Raw genomic sequence first — 18,849 nt, forward strand, 5'->3', positions numbered from 1 at the left:
TAGTGAAAAAAAAAGTTGATTAAAAAAATCTGCAATTTTTTTTCCGTGTACCTATTTTTTTCTCAAAAGTCCTCAAAAATACCTACAACTTTGCCGAAGACACCAAATTGATCAGAAAATTCACTCAAAAGTTACAGCTGTTTGAATATTTACATACCATTTTTGTATGGAAAGCAGCCAACAATGTATGGAGACTTGTATGGGTGAACCAATGACGCAAAATAGCTTATTTGGTCATAGGGAAGGCCCCCACAAAGTTTAAGTCAAATCAAAAAATAAAATGTTTGAAATCGGCCGATTTCGTAGAGAGTTGCTCATGTGTGAGATTCTAATGTAAAATTGTATGACAAACAACTTTGTCCAAGACCGCAAATCGATTCAAGTCAACCCTGACGAGCTATTAACGATTTCAAAAAGGAAGTTTTTGCACGAAAATATTTTTTTCGCCAACTTCAACCATAAAAAGCGACCCTCAACCCTAACCGATTTCGCTCAAATTTTTTACAGTTACTTATTTTTGCCTAAGGAATTGAATCAGGGGGTATCCTTGTTTTAATTTTTTTTTAATGTATGCAGTGATTTTTGTGTTGTCCCAGACTATGCCTCTACGCATTTTTCGTCAATGTCAATGTAAAGAAGACTGTAAACACATGTAAAAAATAAAAAGGCCAAGGGTTTTAATCGGGGATGGCAGAAAAGCCAAATGAAAACATGTCAAAAACTAAACAAGATAAATGCAAATATGATAATGAAAAAAGAAAAACATATAACAAAGTTTTTCGTAAAACAAAAGTTACTCAGAATGACTTCATAAAAAGGGAAAAATACAACAAATAAAAAAAAGGCATAACCCACCCAAGAATGCCAGATGTACAGATTTGTTTGTGTTTCACAGACATTTTTTGAGGTGCGCAGACTTTCAAAACACTTCATTAAATTAATATTTTGTTAAAATATAAACCGAAACTTATGATGCAATTTATGATGAATTTTCACGACTTACGCTCTAGTGTCAACAGTATTCACTTTAGAACAACACAATGTTCTACAAAGTTGTTCATTAATAAATAATCTGCAAGTGAAATAAATGAAAAAGCGTCGGTCCATCGACAAATATCTTCCCTGCATCGGATAACTTTATTTTCTTAAGAGTAGTTTAGGGGTTTTAAGGTCCTAATTTTACCACCGTCACGAAAATTCGTAATCACGGACCAAAAGAAGCCCTAAAAAATTCACAGCAATCGAAGCAATCCCCGGAGAGAAATCTAATTTATTTGGTGAAACTATAATTATTTCAAGAGAAATGAACTAGAATCCAGATTAAGCGGGAGACTATTTCAAACTTCTTATTTTTAACACACTCAGTGACAGGAATTTTAACTAATTTTACTTTACTTACAGTTTTGTTTAAAAAAAAAAAATCTACCAGAGTCAAAAACATGCCAACCCAAATCCCGATCGTATTCAAATGACCTCTTCGTGCGACCAAACCCAGCAAACATAACCTCAACACGACCTCCGCACCCAGCAGCAACATCCCCACTTTAACATTATTAGAGAGAGAAACTAACCTTCGCATAATTTGTCTCGAAAGTTTTATTAAATTATCTAATTGCTTTTTCCGTTTTCATTTCTCCGGGCTCATTCCGATACACAAAGTCGCCTACAAAGTCGAAGTTCAGACGACGACTCCTAGCGAAGAAGATTTGCTTTCGGGGGTGCGACTTTAATCTTCTTACAACCTCTGACTGTGTTGCCATAGTTTCTCTACGTCGCGTTTCGCTGTAGTTTGTCGAGCGACTTTGTTTTAAGGCAAGGACCAACTTCACCGAGCTTCTCGAGCTAAGAAGTTCTTCGTGCCATACCAAAGATATGCCGAGTGAAATGGTCGCATTTGCCAAAGCTTTAGAGGTTGAATGGTCCAAGATTTGGCCCTCGAGGGAAACATGAAAGGAATGAGCTAATGCGTGGGACTTTTGGACTCTCATGGGGCACACAAATCTCCTAAGTAGGGTTTAATTTGAGCCATTTGGCTGTGAGCAGTGATGCAGAGAATGTTTGAAGGATTTTTTACTGGGACAAATTATGTTAATTAATTGTCATATTAGGGATTTAGTTCATATTTGTCGTTATGCGAAATTCATTTGTAAACGTTTTAAATTATCTCACATAAAGCAAATGGAATAAAATCCAACCATTTATATTAAATTTTAAGATAAACAAAATGATAACAAAATTTTCATTGTGCAGTGAGTTCTTGAAATTAAATTAAAAAGTAAATTTTAAAAAATAAAACAAAATTTTATCATTATGCAGCCTTCTAAAAATAATTTCATATTTCACATAAAACAATTTGTTTTTTTTTTCAATAAATAATTGTTTAAAATAAATTAATGAATCTCAAAATCAAAATCAAAATCAAAATCAAAATCAAAATCAAAATCAAAATCAAAATCAAAATCAAAATCAAAATCAAAATCAAAATCAAAATCAAAATCAAAATCAAAATCAAAATCAAAATCAAAATCAAAATAAAAATCAAAATCAAAATCAAAATCAAAATCAAAATCAAAATCAAAATCAAAATCAAAATCAAAATCAAAATCAAAATCAAAATCAAAATCAAAATCAAAATCAAAATCAAAATCAAAATCAAAATCAAAATCAAAATCAAAATCAAAATCAAAATCAAAATCAAAATCAAAATCAAAATAAAAATCAAAATCAAAATCAAAATAAAAATCAAAATCAAAATCAAAATCAAAATCAAAATTTTTAGTTTTTAGTTTTTAGTTTTTAGCTTTTAGTTTTTAGTTTTTAGTTTTTAGTTTTTAGTTTTTAGTTTTTAGTTTTAGTTTTAGTTTTTAGTTTTTAGTTTTTAGTTTTTAGTTTTTAGTTTTTAGTTTTTAGTTTTTAGTTTTTAGTTTTTAGTTTTTAGTTTTTAGTTTTTAGTTTTTAGTTTTTAGTTTTTAGTTTTTAGTTTTTAGTTTTTAGTTTTTAGTTTTTAGTTTTTAGTTTTTAGTTTTTAGTTTTTAGTTTTTAGTTTTTAGTTTTTAGTTTTTAGTTTTTAGTTTTTAGTTTTTAGTTTTAGTTTTTAGTTTTTAGTTTTTAGTTTTTAGTTTTTAGTTTTTAGTTTTTAGTTTTTAGTTTTTAGTTTTTAGTTTTTAGTTTTTAGTTTTTAGTTTTTAGTTTTTAGTTTTTAGTTTTTAGTTTTTAGTTTTTAGTTTTTAGTTTTTAGTTTTTAGTTTTTAGTTTTTAGTTTTTAGTTTTTAGTTTTTAGTTTTTAGTTTTTAGTTTTTAGTTTTTAGTTTTAGTTTTTAGTTTTTAGTTTTTAGTTTTTAGTTTTTAGTTTTTAGTTTTTAGTTTTTAGTTTTTAGTTTTTAGTTTTTAGTTTTTAGTTTTTAGTTTTTAGTTTTTAGTTTTTAGTTTTTAGTTTTTAGTTTTTAGTTTTTAGTTTTTAGTTTTTAGTTTTTAGTTTTTAGTTTTTAGTTTTTAGTTTTTAGTTTTTAGTTTTTAGTTTTTAGTTTTTAGTTTTTAGTTTTTAGTTTTTAGTTTTTAGTTTTTAGTTTTTAGTTTTTAGTTTTTAGTTTTTAGTTTTTAGTTTTTAATTTTTAATTTTTAGTTTTTAGCTTTTAGTTTTTAGTTTTTAGTTTTTAGTTTTTAGTTTTTAGTTTTTAGTTTTTAGTTTTTAGTTTTTAGTTTTTAGTTTTTAGTTTTTAGTTTTTAGTTTTTAGTTTTTAGTTTTTAGTTTTTAGTTTTTAGTTTTTAGTTTTTAGTTTTTAGTTTTTAGTTTTTAGTTTTTAGTTTTTAGTTTTTAGTTTTTAGTTTTTAGTTTGTAGTTTTTAGTTTTTAGTTTTTAGTTTTTAGTTTTTAGTTTTTAGTTTTTAGTTTTTAGTTTTTAGTTTTTAGTTTTTAGTTTTTAGTTTTTAGTTTTTAGTTTTTAGTTTTTAGTTTTTAGTTTTTAGTTTTTAGTTTTTAGTTTTTAGTTTTTAGTTTTTAGTTTTTAATTTTTAATTTTTAGCTTTTTAGTTTTTAGTTTTTAGTTTTTAGTTTTTAGTTTTTAGTTTTTAGTTTTTAGTTTTTAGTTTTTAGTTTTTAGTTTTTAGTTTTTAGTTTTTAGTTTTTAGTTTTTAGTTTTTAGTTTTTAGTTTTTAGTTTTTAGTTTTTAGTTTTTAGTTTTTAGTTTTTAGTTTTTAGTTTTTAGTTTTTAGTTTTTAGTTTTTAGTTTTTAGTTTTTAGTTTTTAGTTTTTAGTTTTTAGTTTTTAGTTTTTAGTTTTTAGTTTTTAGTTTTTAGTTTTTAGTTTTTAGTTTTTAGTTTTTAGTTTTAGTTTTTAGTTTTTAGTTTTTAGTTTTTAGTTTTTAGTTTTTAGTTTTTAGTTTTTAGTTTTTAGTTTTTAGTTTTTAGTTTTTAGTTTTTAGTTTTTAGTTTTTAGTTTTTAGTTTTTAGTTTTTAGTTTTTAGTTTTTAGTTTTTAGTTTTTAGTTTTTAGTTTTTAGTTTTTAGTTTTTAGTTTTTAGTTTTTAGTTTTTAGTTTTTAGTTTTTAGTTTTTAGTTTTTAGTTTTTAGTTTTTAGTTTTTAGTTTTTAGTTTTTAGTTTTTAGTTTTTAGTTTTTAGTTTTTAATTTTTAATTTTTAGTTTTTAGCTTTTAGTTTTTAGTTTTTAGTTTTTAGTTTTTAGTTTTTAGTTTTTAGTTTTTAGTTTTTAGTTTTTAGTTTTTAGTTTTTAGTTTTTAGTTTTTAGTTTTTAGTTTTTAGTTTTTAGTTTTTAGTTTTTAGTTTTTAGTTTTTAGTTTTTAGTTTTTAGTTTTTAGTTTTTAGTTTTTAGTTTTTAGTTTTTAGTTTTTAGTTTTTAGTTTTTAGTTTTTAGCTTTTAATTTTTAGTTTTTAGTTTTTAGTTTTTAGTTTTTAGCTTTTAATTTTTAGTTTTTAGTTTTTTTTTTTAAGAAACAAGAAACTGGGAAATGGATAAAAAGTTATGAGCGAAGCGAACATTTCTGAAGACATATTGCAGAATTTATTCAATTATGCTAACCATTTGATTTGAATTGATATACATAAAAAGGAAATATTTCGGATAATCAAAACATTTTTTTTTCATTTCATGACTTCAAAATTTATTTTATCAAATTTCACAGAAAAAAAGAACAGAACAGACTTTCGAACAATAATTGCTCCTCCTTCTTCGCAACCGAGAAAAAACGGCTTCCTCTTCTCTCTTTCCTTTCATCTCTCATTCCTACTGCCTGATTTTTCTCTCCTCTCTCGTGTGTTTGTGTTCCTTTGTTTGTGTTTTGTTGAACCCTCTCACTTTGTTATCTACTGGTACGAAATTAATTAACAGAAATCACCATTTTTTAGCGTGTGTATGTGTTTGTGTGTTTTTCAGTGTACTTCTTTTTGGTGGATGTGCTCGTTATTCTACCACGCTCCCGTTTTTGCTTCTCTCTTCCATTGTTCTCTCGCTCACAGACACAAAAAACGGATAACAGAAAGAAGGAAAACGTCAAACGTGTTGGCTTGTTTTGTGGGTGTTTGTTTTTCTTTGTGATTGAAACAACGACGACGACGACTTAAACACTAGCACTAATGCGCGCCTCTTTCTCTTGCTCGCTCGCTCATCCATCTGGTGGACATAATTGGAACTAAAAAATTAAAACATTTTAAAACTAAAAACGATTGAAATGACAGCAATTTTAGCAGCGCGTCTATCACTTGCTTGTTTTTTGTTTTGTGAAGAAAAGAAACTAAAAATCGAACAGGTGTGTTTTTTCTTATTTTTTTCTTTAATTTTCTTCTCTTTTCTCGTTCTCTCTTTGTATATAATATATATCAATATATAAGTACCTAGTGTATATAATATATAGTTAAGTTTTTTTCTTGTTTTTTTTTCTGTTTTAGTTTTCTTTACCATCTTATAGACATTACTTCTTTCTTACTCTCTCTTTCTGTGTTCACTTACCTTTTTCTATTCACATTTTTCTTTATAACTCACTGATTTGGATTTCGCCTAACACGGTTTTTACACAAACATTCACAGATTTTCTGTTTTTTTTTGCCGAAAAAACGGAACGAAACAACGAAATTTTCTCACCCTTTCACACTCTCAAACAACTCGCTCGCATAACTTTTTCTTACACATCTCGCAACTGAATTATTTGGTTTTGTTTAAACTGGCACATTTAGCGATTCTCTTTATGTTATTTTTTTTCAGTGTATTATAAACCGATTTGTTTTTCACTCGCTCGCATCGTTCTCGCTCTACTGACACAGTGTTTCGAGGAATTGCCCGATTGTTTGTTTTTTTTTTGTGTTTTGTTTTCAACATCATTTTTTTGTAGAAAATAGTTTCCCGTTCGCTTCTCTTTTTTTCTCTTTTTCACTAGAATTTTACTCATTTGTTTTCTGCACGCAACTGAGAAGTTTGCGCCAGCAAAATTAATGTACACTTGCTACTAATGATTCTGGTTGGTTTGACCTTATCTAAAGGAAAGAACTAAAATTTACTTTTGCTTAGATTTCGCGTGGATCACTTATTTTTGCGTATTTTTTTCGTTTAAAAGATTGATTGAAGTTAACGTAACGATTATTTTCAGTGTTTGTTCAATTTGTACACGCTTGCTCAAAATAACTCAGTAAAGAGTTGTATCAGTTAATTATTCAAACTAAATCACGATTCACCATAAAATTCACTTCAAATCAAATTTGAAAAAAAAAATAAAATGTGTTAATAAATATGAAATTTTATTCAAAACTGATTAAAAATGTAAAGTTCTGTAAAAAATATTCAAATTTTAATTTAACACATAAAAATTTAAAATTGAAAAATAAAAAAACTTTTGAATGATGTGAAACAAGATTGAACTTTTATTTTTAAAGACATAAAAGTTTAAAATATTTTAATTTGATTAAAATTTATATTAATTTTGCTGAATTTAACGTAAATCAGAGCGAAGTCAATTAAAATAAATCGAAAAAATTACGTTCGTTTTGAATTAGCCCCAACTTGTATAATTTTTTTTCTATTTTTTTTGAATTATAAAAAAATCAGTCTAAAATTAATGAAGAATTAACAAAAATTTAAACAAATTGAGGAGGAAAATTTTGCAAAAATTTCGTAAAATTTAAGGGATTTTAACAAAACAAAATCTACATAAAATTAACAATCTATAATTTGCAAATTTTAAAGAGAATTAATTCAGCTAAATTTACCAAAAATAATAAAAAGAAGAACTCGAAAAAATAAATATTCAAATTTCCATAATTATAGCGAAATTATAAAAAGATTAAAGTAATTACAAAATATGAGCAAAAATAATATTAATAAGTCAAAAAAAATGCCAAAATTTTGCCAAATTCAACAAAAACTCCTACTAAATAGCTCAAACTAAAAAGAAATCTTGAAAACCATCAAGAAATATTTTGAAAATTTATCTATGTTTATTAAAATTCACATGAATTTTACATAATTTTAGAGAAATTAATTAAAAATTGATTAAATCAAGTAATATTGATTCAATAATGCAAACTTTTGTAGATTTTATCGAAATTTTAGTTTTATAATTGAATATTTGATTTTCATATTTCAATAAAATAAATCATACATAGTAACTCAAAATTGTAATTATCAGCCAAAAATCTTAGTATTTTTAACTTCATTTTCATTGAAATAAGTTTGTTTCGAATATTTTATTATTTTATTCAAAAATTATGCCAAAATAAACTTCTTCTGACCTTAATTTGAAATAATGATTATAAAAATTATTAAAACTTCTCAAATTTGAGTGAAATTTACGGAAATTAATTCTAGGGTAATTATTTAAAAAAAATAGCAATTTAGCCTAAATAAACTCAGAAAAGCTTAGTTCAATATTTGATAAATGCTTCACCTTCATTTTAAATAAAACTTCTTCAAATTCGAAATAACAAAAACAAAACTTAACGGAAACCAAGCAAAATTTTGTAAAAAAAATCTCAAGCTTCACGAAATTACCTCAGAAAAGAATTAAAAATAAACCAAATTTTAGTAAACACAACTAAAATTTAAATGAAACTATCAGAATTAAGTGCAAAAATATATATATTCAAAACATGGTCAGTAATGTCGAATGCATCATAATATTGTTGATAACAACTCTAAAATGAGTAATTTTGACTGATCGTGTACATTTTCCACCGTGACACTGGGAAAAATAAACCCTTTATTTTGGTGATTGTTTTGCTACGACTTTTTTTCATTGTTTACTTCAACGAAATAGAAATAAATTTAAAATTTTCCCTCTCACGCCCACCGACATTTCCCACAAAAATTTGGTTTCGCGTTCGCTAAATTTACATCTAACTCTTGTTTTCTTTTTTTACATTGTACAAAAAGTGACTTTCGTTAAACCTAGTTTGTTTGCAGCCCCCCCACTCGCTTTCCCTCGTCCCCTCTTATTGTTTTACCTACATTTATCGGGTTGGTTTGTGTTTTTTTTCTACGATTTTTTGTTTTAGTTTCCATCGTCTCTTAGTTTGTGAATCTGCGTGTGAGTTTTACCTTAACCATTAACATTAGATCAGTCGCATTTGTGTTTCGGTATCGGATTTTCCTTTTTTAAAGTTTTGTGTTTTGCCCTTGCGCGGATTTTCAACCTTCAAAATATGTTTTCGAATGAGGAAAATTGTGCGGAAATTTCACCATTTTGAAGCAAGTTGACTGTGGTGAAGATATTAAAAGTACAGTGAAAATCTTTTTCAGTGCACAATTCTTGTGTTGGTCATTTGTTTCCCGCTGTCAAACAATTTATTTAATTTCGTTTTTTGGTTCCAATTATTTTGTCTTGTGCAAAAAAATCAAAATTTGTTTCATGTTGAAAAAACACTGAAAAAATTTTCAACGACAAACTTACGAGTTTCCCCGCGCAATTTCCCTCTTTTCAAAAAAACATTTTTTTCCCTTTCCCTCAGCAAATTGAATGTTTTCGAAGGACATGTTTTCATTTTGTTTCTAGTGATTCTACAGCCAGCAGCGCGTGTTATTTTGTATTTGTGAGATGATGACCAAAAGACAACTTATTTAACCTCGATTTAACAGTTACAACAGCACGGACTTATTTTTTCTTTACATAGAATTATATTTAATAGGTAAATAGTACTAAAAACGGCGACGACAACGACGGTGACGACCAGTGAAACAGTAATGATGAAGAATTATATAGAATAATTAAACGAATTGATTAAAAATTAAAAATTAAATAAAACAAACTTGGGTTTCGCTAGCGTATCGGTAAGACGGTTAAAATGAACTAAGTTTTAAATAATTACAAATAAATATTTACAAATGAAAAGATAACAAAACGAAACGAAAACAACTGAAATGTGCTTGAAACGGTGTGTTTTGTGAGAGTTTTGAATGTTTTGAAAGTCCCCAACGCTGATATGTATTCAGATTTTCCTCGTTTTAAGTTGTTTGATTGATTGTTTTAAAGGTGCGATTTTGACCAGTGCATCAACGAACCTTTCAGCAACTTCAACATTTAATTTTTGAATTTTAGAAAAGCGGAAACCCAAGCAAAAATGGCACTAAATTACTTTACTAAGACATTGCTTTTAATGGGGTTTCACAACTTTTCTAAAATGCTCGCATTAAAATTGATCAAATCAATTTCAAATGTTTTTTTTTCAAAAAAACTACAATTTTCGACTCGCCGCAGGCGAGAATTCGTGTCCATGTAATTAAATAATTTATCATAATCAGCATGATGAGAGAGTCGACGGGGGGTGGGACTTAAATTACACAACCCCCCGCTTTTTCTGCCGAAAAGGCACCCAAACCATCCCGGTAGTAGTTGCTAGTTGGTGGTGGTGGTGGTGGTCATAATTGCATACTCGCGTTTGAAGCGGCGGAGGCGGAAATAATTAACGAACAGTTTTTGTCTCGGAGCTCCCGGGTTTGTCGTAAATGAATGAATCACACACACGGAATTGTAAATGCGAACCCCGCCACTATTATTTGGACTGTGCCGAAAATATATAAGCTGGTCCAGCTTTTCCCGAAGGGGGGAGGCGGATGAACAGGATGGGGGATTTTCATTTCAGTGACCATTAGTTAGTGGAAACTGGGCGGTGACTGAAAGTGATGACTAACATTTTGTAATTTGGGTGACAGAATTCAAAATATTTGGTTAATGCAATAATTTTAAAAGTGCCTATTTGTAGAATTGTCTCAACTCAAAATAAAATAAAATAAATCTGGAATAGACATTTTTAAACCATGAAATTTAAAAAAATCATCAAAAAAAATGATTCAAGTTAACGTATGGATTTATTTCAGTGTTGATTACAGTTGAACACCGTTACAAACTGTCACTATTTACACAGAGTTTACAAATACTATCAAAATAATCGTTTGCTAGTGTGTGTGTGTGCCGTGTATAAAGTTTGACAACAATTATGTGTGTTAAGCAAAAATAATGAAAATTCTTTATGAATTTTTAAAAATAATAATCTTGACAACTGCCCTTTTTTTGGTCCAATTTTTTATAAAACATTTAAAAACAGAAGTATCATTGCAATTCCAAATTTGATTTAGAAACTATTGAACGGTGTCATGAAGATTTAAACTTCCCTAATACAAACGTGAACGCACTTATAATGCATAAATTTTTCAGCGCTTCCCCAACACAGACGTCATTTCAAACACCTTAAAAACTTATCGTTTTTGGTTAATCTTTCGTCACAAAAAAAAAAACCATTTCTCGTTTGTTTTTTTTTTAAACTAGGTTTCCGTCAAAAACATTACCCGTTTCCAAAAGTTTTTGAAAATTTCCAGGGAATTTCCGAAATTCAAGGGAATTATATGGAAATGAAATTGCATTTAATCAATACAATTAATTGTTTGTTTTTTTTTTTCATTATATAAATTAATCTCATTAAACGTAACAATTTATTTCAGTTTTTTTTTGTATTGATATATTATTTACTCATTTTTAGACATTTCTTTTTTTTTCAAATCGTGATATCTGTGGAATCTGAAATCTAGCCAAACAATTGAAAATAAGCTTTTATAGCCCTTTCAAAAAGTTATCCATGACTGTAAAATTTCGAAAAAAAATTGTGTTAAAAAGAGCATATATTGTTAAATGTTTATCAAAGTTTTAATGTTCAAACATTGACAATCGGGCTTATCAAAAAACGTAGGCCAAATGGGCAACACCGAGAAAATTTAATTTTCCTATTTTTTTTATCTTGGCTATATTTCAGTAACCAAAGCCCGTATCAACAAGGTTCAAAAAAGCAAAATGTCGGGAAGTTTCTCAGCTCTTCATTTTTGAAAAAGAACTCAATAAAAAACAGCGACATTTTAAAAATGATAATTTTACAAATTTATTTTGTCAATAAAAAAAAAACATTTTTGAACATTTTTAAATTTTGGAAAAATAACTGTTTCTTAAAAAAATCTTAACTTGGTCCAAACAAATTTGCCCTTTCTAGAATTTTCTGAAAAGATGTTTTTTTCTCTAAAAAAACATCAAAAAGTTAAAAATAAATAAAAATAGTATTTAATTAATTTTTATTAGAATTCAAGTGGAATAAAAAAATAGCAAAAAAAATCTATTTCCATTTTTTTTCGGTGCAGTTTTCATCTATAGGAAGACACCAAACCGATTAAAAATTACCTTCAAATTTGCTTGTTTGGGCCTTTTAAAGGCATCCAAACAATTTCAACAACAATTCAAATGAAAGAAAAGCTCATTTTGTAGACAGGTGCTGTTATTTCAATAACCTTAAATTTTGTTATAAATCTACGTATTTTCTATAAAATCTGTTTAAAACACAACGCAAAATATCAAGAATTCGCCTTGGGGCTCATCCACAAATCACATCAGTCGTAATACAGCACTGTCGAGCCGTAGTGCCCTCATCGAAGCGGCCAGGCCTACTGCGTTGCATTAAACGCAGAGAGAAAGGATTCTGCGAACGAATCACGTTTTACAGAATCTACCAGGGCAAGGGAGGATTCGCGGACATGCCGTTCAAAATGGGTCGGACTTTACGAAGAAACAATCGATTTTGTTTTCTGTTGTCAGGTTATCATCCTTTTGATAAAACAACTGGACATTTTTAAAGTTGACGTTGGTAAACGCTTTAGTTTCGTCAAGGTATGATAGATTTGGGCTCCCTGAACACGCTCCAATCGACAAAATTGAATTTTAGAGAATTTTCTACGAAAGAATAAAGATGTAAATTTTGGTTAAAAATGCTTGGAAATCATTTGAAGAATTATCCTAAGAAAGTTTGATATAATGGAGACGCTAGGTTTTTTTTAATGATTCCATAGAGTTTATAACCAACATTTATTATCTTATTCTTTCACAGAAATTTACTAAAATATATATTTGTCGATTGGACCTTGTTTAGGAAGCACAAATCTATCATACCTTGACGAAACTGAAGCGTTTACTGACATCAACTTAAAAATGTCGAGTTGTGTAATAATTCAATGTTTTGATACAATTTTTATGAATAAAATAGAAGTGGGGTTTAGGAACTAAAAAAAAATAAAAAATCTTTTTCTCTAGATCATCTTTACACACTGTAACAAATCAGCACGTCAGTTCCATCAATTTTCCAACATAAACTATGATCACCCTAAATTCCCCCTCCCCACTCAAATAAATCGTCCCAATTGTGTGAGAGAGTATGTGTGTAATCACACCCTCCCCCAAGCTCCGTTTTGCATCCAATTACAACTCACCACCTTTCTCCCATCACCTCCCCCCCCCCCCTCTCATTAAGGTCTGGTGAAATATGAGCTGCTCTCAGCCAAAAAAAAACAGAAACTATCTCGCGTCCAAATAATAGTAGGCGATGACCGCTGCTGCCCGAACAACTAATTACGCGTTACGCGCTTTGTCAAACTTTCAAAAAGCGCGCCTACTTCGATTGTTTGACTGGTTGGTTGGTTTGTTTGCCGCTGACAGGTTCGTTCATCCACTAAATTGGATAGTAATTTCAGATTTTAATAGAATTAACGGCGGCGGAGCCGCCCGCGAGTCCAGAAATAATAAATGACTTTAATGAATGTGAGTGACATTTAATCTGATTATACATAAATAGTTACATGTATACGTGTGTGTGTGTGTTTGTGTTTGTGCTTTTTCTCTCTCTTGGTTCCACTAACACCGTTTAACAACAACAAGTACATGTAAAATACGCGCGGCGCGACTAACAAATTAACTAGTTGATTGTTATAATCAGTTTGCGTTTTTGTATCAGTGTTTGTGTAAATGAAATCGTGTTTGTGTGTGTGTGTGTGGAAATAAATTAAGCTGCTCATTATCTTCTAACACGAACGCGCCTAACGCACACACTGGTAATAATGTAAGAGAAAATCAAAGTGATGAAAATAAGAAAAACAAAAATTCAAACTGCGGGGAATTCACTTCAGCGTGTTTGTTTGTGTTTGTGTTTTGTTTACTTAAAAATAACGAGAAAAATAGAAAGAAAAACAATTCAATTCAAGGGGTTGGCGAATTAAAAAGGAAGTTTTTTAAAACGCAACATATTTCTCTAATTCACTGCGCAGCAGTTGCGTTTGTTTGGTTGATTTTTGTAACAGTGTGATAGGTGAAAGGTAAAAACATTAATAAACAAAAAGAAAAAAAAACTCTGCCTTTGGTTTTGCCTCCTACTTCGATCAATCCTCTCCACTGGAATCGTAATAAAAAAAGCACTTTTTCATTAAACTTTTAAAATTTTCCAATGCTGGAGAGAATTGTCCGCCTAACAAATAATGATTTAAAGATTGAAAGTAATAAAAATGAGGTGTGAAATTTTCCGAGTGACAACAAAGGCTACTGCGACGATCACGGCACGCCTACTTTGATTGCGATCTGTGTGTGTGTGTGTGTTTTCTCTCCTCTCTCACCATCGTCCAACAAATAACGAATAAAACGTTAAATCAGCAAAAAAAACTTTGAAAAAATAATAATAATAAACAGGTAAAAAAAGAATCGCCGACGTTCTCCTAGTACGGCTTCGAGGCGTCCTTGGAGCGCTTCAGCTGCACCTTGAGCCGCTTCGTGCCGATCTGGAAGCCGTGCATGGCCTGGATGGCGGCCTGCGCCGACGCACCGTTGTCGAACGACACGAACCCGAAGCACTTGGACAGGTTCGTCTGCTTGTCGATAAACACCTTGGCGGAGACGACGTTACCGAACGGCAGAAAGGTCGACGCGAGGTCCGTGTCGGTGAACTCCTGCGGCAGGTGGTAGATGAACAGGTTGCAACCCTCGGGGCCTAGAAATGGGAAGAGAGAGAGAGAGTAAAATATTAAACTTTTTTTTTTAAGCACAATTCAGATTTCATCGATATAAATGTTCAAGTAGGTCATGTTGCTAACATAAACAAAAAGATTTGTTTTAATTAAATGCACAAAAATAATGGTTAAGTTAAATTTCAACAATTGTTTTTCTTTTGATGCTAAAATCTTACAAAAAAGTAAATTTCTATTGACAATTGTCCACAAAGGGTGATTTATGGATAGCCCCTATTATACTTCATTTTATAACAACCCAAATCATTACACTAAGCACAACCAACATAACAGTTATAGAACTGTAAACTGAAGCGTTTGGTACGGTATGTCCACGCATTCTTCTTCCCATGTAGATACTGTGAAATGTGATCCGTCCACAGAATCCTCTCTGCGGCAAACACACGGCACAGTAGGGCTGGCCGCTTTAATTTTTGTTGTACATTTTCGGGTGTTCTCGGATGTACTGCAATTGTTATTATTTGCAGGAAATGGGTGTGAGGAGTTATCTTTATCTAAAACTTTTTAGCAAGCTTTCATCGGACTGACTGCGTCAGTTGCTTCTGAGCATGGGAAAAATTAAAATTTAGGAAAAAAAAACAATTAGGTTTTTCCTGCGTTAAAAAATCATATTTAACATGCTTGGGCTTGTTTTAAAATATTTGGATTTATTGTGAATTTCTAATGTAATTTTTAAAATCTTTCTAAAATCGATTAATTCAACAATATCATGTTAAATTTTCAATGCTTACACTCAAAAAAAATTTTTTTTGGGGTCTAGTAAGGCCGTTGCAAATATTTTTCATAGTTTATGCGAACTCCCCCTCCCCTTCCCATCAAAAATTGGTCTGAAAAATCAGGGTCTAGTAAGGCCGTTGCAAATATTTTTCATAGTTTATGCGAACTCCCCCTTCCCATCAAAAATTGGTCTGAAAAATCAGGGGGCAAAAATTGTCAAAATTGTCAAGTCTAATCAACTGAAAACAATCTAAAATGTTTTGAATTTTTATAAAATTCCAGTGTAAAGCACCGCAACAAAATTATATTTCGCAAAGAATAAATTTTTCGTCAATACTTAGATATTTTGGAAAATAATGATGGCAACTGGACTGGACAGGTGTATAATGCATTTTAAAACATGTTTTTCATTAAAATGTTGAAACCTCGTAATATAAATTTTTATGCTTTTTTTTATTTTTTGGCCCCCTCTCGACTTTGATCAGAGTAGAGGGACATAAACTTCAAAAAAAATATTTGCAACGGCCTTAAGGGAAGTTGTGTATGCTTGTTTCACGTTATTAGTGTTTTTTTAGAAAAAATACAGAAAATTTCACAAAATACCGTATTTTTTTTCGAAAATATTCAAATTTTCTAAACGTACAATATTGGTATCAAACAAAGCAAAATTTGGTTTGCCTTTTCTCATTAAAAGAGTTTTTTTACTGAAAAGAAAAAAAAATCACAAAATGACATATTTATATGGGTATTAAACGAAGCGAAATTTCGCATGTTTTTACACTTTGTTTAGTGCTTGTAAAATACTAAAAATTTCATAAAGTACCGTATTTTGTCCAAAAAACTCGTTTTTTTTATATATGCAGTATATAAAAAACACAAAATTTTGTATGCTATGCTATGAATTTTTAAAATTTGAGTATTTTCGAAAAAATCGCCAATTCGGTATTTTAAGTATTTAAAAATATTCTGGTTAATTGAAAAAGTCCATCGTGGAAAAGCTAAATTGCAAATTATGAAAATTTTAGTTTTTTTTCGAAAAATACGGTATTTTGAAAAAAAAAATAGTTTTTGCTTCGTTTGATACCCATATTGCATATTTTGAGAATTTGAGTATTGTTCAATGAAATACGGTATTTTGTGAATAATGTTGAGAACATATTTTACTTTGAAACTTACTAAATTTTCAAAAAATACATTTTTTAAAAACGAGTTAATTTTTTTTTCGCAATTTCGCAATTTTCAGTGTAAGAACGGGCCTTGACCGATCTTATGCACTAGGTTCCCGACGAACACGCACTGCCCTTACACCTACATCTCACCCTTGCTCTGAGTCAGTACGAGCAACACGCTAGAACACGCTTTGAGTGTTCGTGCCAGGCATGCACACCTTCTTTTCCGGTTACGCATTTTAACTCGGCCGGGGGTGGTACATTACGTAGGGTTTGATGTAAGTATAAGCGCCTAACCATTTAAAGTGTGCCTATCAACTTTCATTAAAGCAAACACTGTTTTATATTTAGTTTGAATTCAAAAACTAGTTGTTATTTTACTGTGTATTGTTTTCTCCTGAAATCATTCCTAGTGTTGAGTCGTGTTTATATGTTGCTATTTCTTTTGTCGCGGTGTTTTGTTACAATTTTTGGTCCTAAGCATTTTATAAAAGTTTTCAAAAGTACAATAGTAATATTTCTGTTGATTCTTTGATCATTCCAAAAATTGAGTAAGGGCTCAAACCTCACTTGTTTTAAAGAAAAGGGTGAAGATTGAAAACAATGGACAGTGAAAGAAATATATTTTTGAAGAATCAATAGCAAAAGAAAGATAGTAATTAATGAAGTAGATAAAGAAATTAACAATAGTTGATAAATAGAGGCAACAAACAAGCTTAGATTGTATAAGGGCAATTTATAGGGCAGATGAAAAATTATTCAAATAGATAAATAAAGATAAACAAAATTGACATCGCTACCAAATTAAGGGAAAACAGACAGTTTGTTACAGCAGCATCAATTAGTAAATAGAGTGGAAAAGCGTTGAGAAATAAGAGAATCAAGAAAATAAAATCGAAAACAAATGGACGATAATAAACAGAAGGCGTGTTAGAGAATCAGTGAAACAAAATAAACAGAATATAGATGGTAGATAGAGAGCCTGGAGCCTATTAGAGGACGGACACCTCAAACCAAAGCACCAATCGAAGCACGAGAACTTTCAAACGGAGGTACCAATCGAGCAAAAGACAAAGGATTTTGCTCGATAGGCACCTCCGCTTGACAGCTTCCGCGCCTCGATTGGCACTTCAGGCCTGAGACGTCCGTTCTCTAACAAGCTACAGGCTCTCTAATGGTAGATAAAAACGGAAAGAAGAGAAACACCAGTGTGCGATGTTTCAGGTACATCCACAGCAGTTGACTCAACATACTGCGAATCAAAACAATACCGTCTACAATCACAAATTACTTCCCTTTCCTACATTGTTGCGCCCCTTTCTTTTAGCCGTCTCGACTCTGACCCGCGGTGGTCAAAGGTTTACGATCCGTTTCCACAGGCCACCAGCTAGGTCATCATGAAAACCAAGCCAACGTGGAGGTAAGAAAATAGGACACTCGCAAGGAACCAGAGCTATACTGTTCTGATCAAGATAATTCGGATGATCTAACAGAACTACGGATGTAGTTAGTTACGCTCCTTCCAGGATGTTCCTTACGTGGACGTCAACCGAAGAGCACGCAACAAGGTCAGTGCCATTGCATGCTCTTAGGTATCAATCCTTGGCCTGCAAAAAAAAAAAAAAAAAACAACGAGTTAATTTTTTTTAATTTAAAATTTTAAAGACGAGTTAGACCGTTGCAATTATTGAAGGGAGGTGGGGGTGGTGCAAAGAAATAACAAAATTAAAATTAAATGAAATCACAAGCCTGAGTTTAAACATTTCGATAAATAAAGTGTTTTAAAATGCATTTTACACCATCATTATGTTATTTTGTTGGTCAAAAACGTAAAAATTGAGCCAAAAAGGTTTAATATTTTAAATTCTTCAAAAAAAACTTAATAAAAATTAGTTAGAATTCTATAATATCTTCAAATTTATAGGTATTTTGAGTAGAATAAATTTCTCAGTAAATGTTGAACTTTTTAAATGAATAGTACAATATTTGTTTGGCAAGAAATTTTTTTTTTCGGAAAGTTTGATTTTTTTATTGTGTGGGAATTATGATAAGCTCTACAGGATAACGGACAAAATTTCTGGAGCATGCTTAAATCACGTAATTAACGCAATATTCACATAAAATACGTTGTTTTTGAATAGCTATTTTTTTAAAATCCATTACAATTAAAGGAAAAATTGAAAGACATATTTTCCGGAAGTTTTAGTTGACTAAAATATCATTAATTTAAAGATATTGAAAAACTCAGGAAGTTGATGTTGCCAAAAATAGGTTTTACCAAAATCGAAGTTAGACAAAAAACACTCTAAATTTCAAAATTATGTACAGTAATTCGTGATAATAAAAAGCTTCGATTTTCAGCTTAAAAAAAGAACAAGAAAGGAAAAATCTTTTTTTGTTATTTTCAATGACAAAATGTTCTTATCAAAGTTTTAAAATACATTTAGCGTCTAACGATAACGATAATCTATCGTTTTCGTTATATCGTTAATTTTATCGATGATTACAGACGATAACTCATTTTTTTATCTTTCTAGAATTGTCAATGCTTTCATCAACATTATATTTTTTAATTATATAGTAAGTTTCAAAGAATAAATATCAAAAAAAAATTTTTTTTTGAAAATAATATAATTTTTAAAAAT

General features: G+C 29.8%; 1 protein-coding gene across 2 annotated transcripts in view; it reads right to left on the reverse strand.

Annotated features, from left to right (window-relative positions):
• Positions 1 to 13,033: 13,033 nt before the first annotated feature.
• Positions 13,034 to 18,849, reverse strand: part of LOC6049763 (CUGBP Elav-like family member 2) — a 247,728-nt gene continuing 241,912 nt past the window's right edge. For both annotated transcript variants that reach the window (XM_038257897.1, XM_038257896.1), the window contains one exon: positions 13,034 to 14,281. In XM_038257897.1, the coding sequence (XP_038113825.1) occupies positions 14,010 to 14,281 (272 nt within the window). In that variant the 3' untranslated portion in view covers positions 13,034 to 14,009. The remainder of the gene's footprint in view (positions 14,282 to 18,849) is intronic.

The sequence above is a fragment of the Culex quinquefasciatus genome, chromosome 2, assembly GCF_015732765.1.
Source record: "Culex quinquefasciatus strain JHB chromosome 2, VPISU_Cqui_1.0_pri_paternal, whole genome shotgun sequence".
NCBI classification, from domain to species: Eukaryota; Metazoa; Arthropoda; class Insecta; order Diptera; family Culicidae; genus Culex; species Culex quinquefasciatus.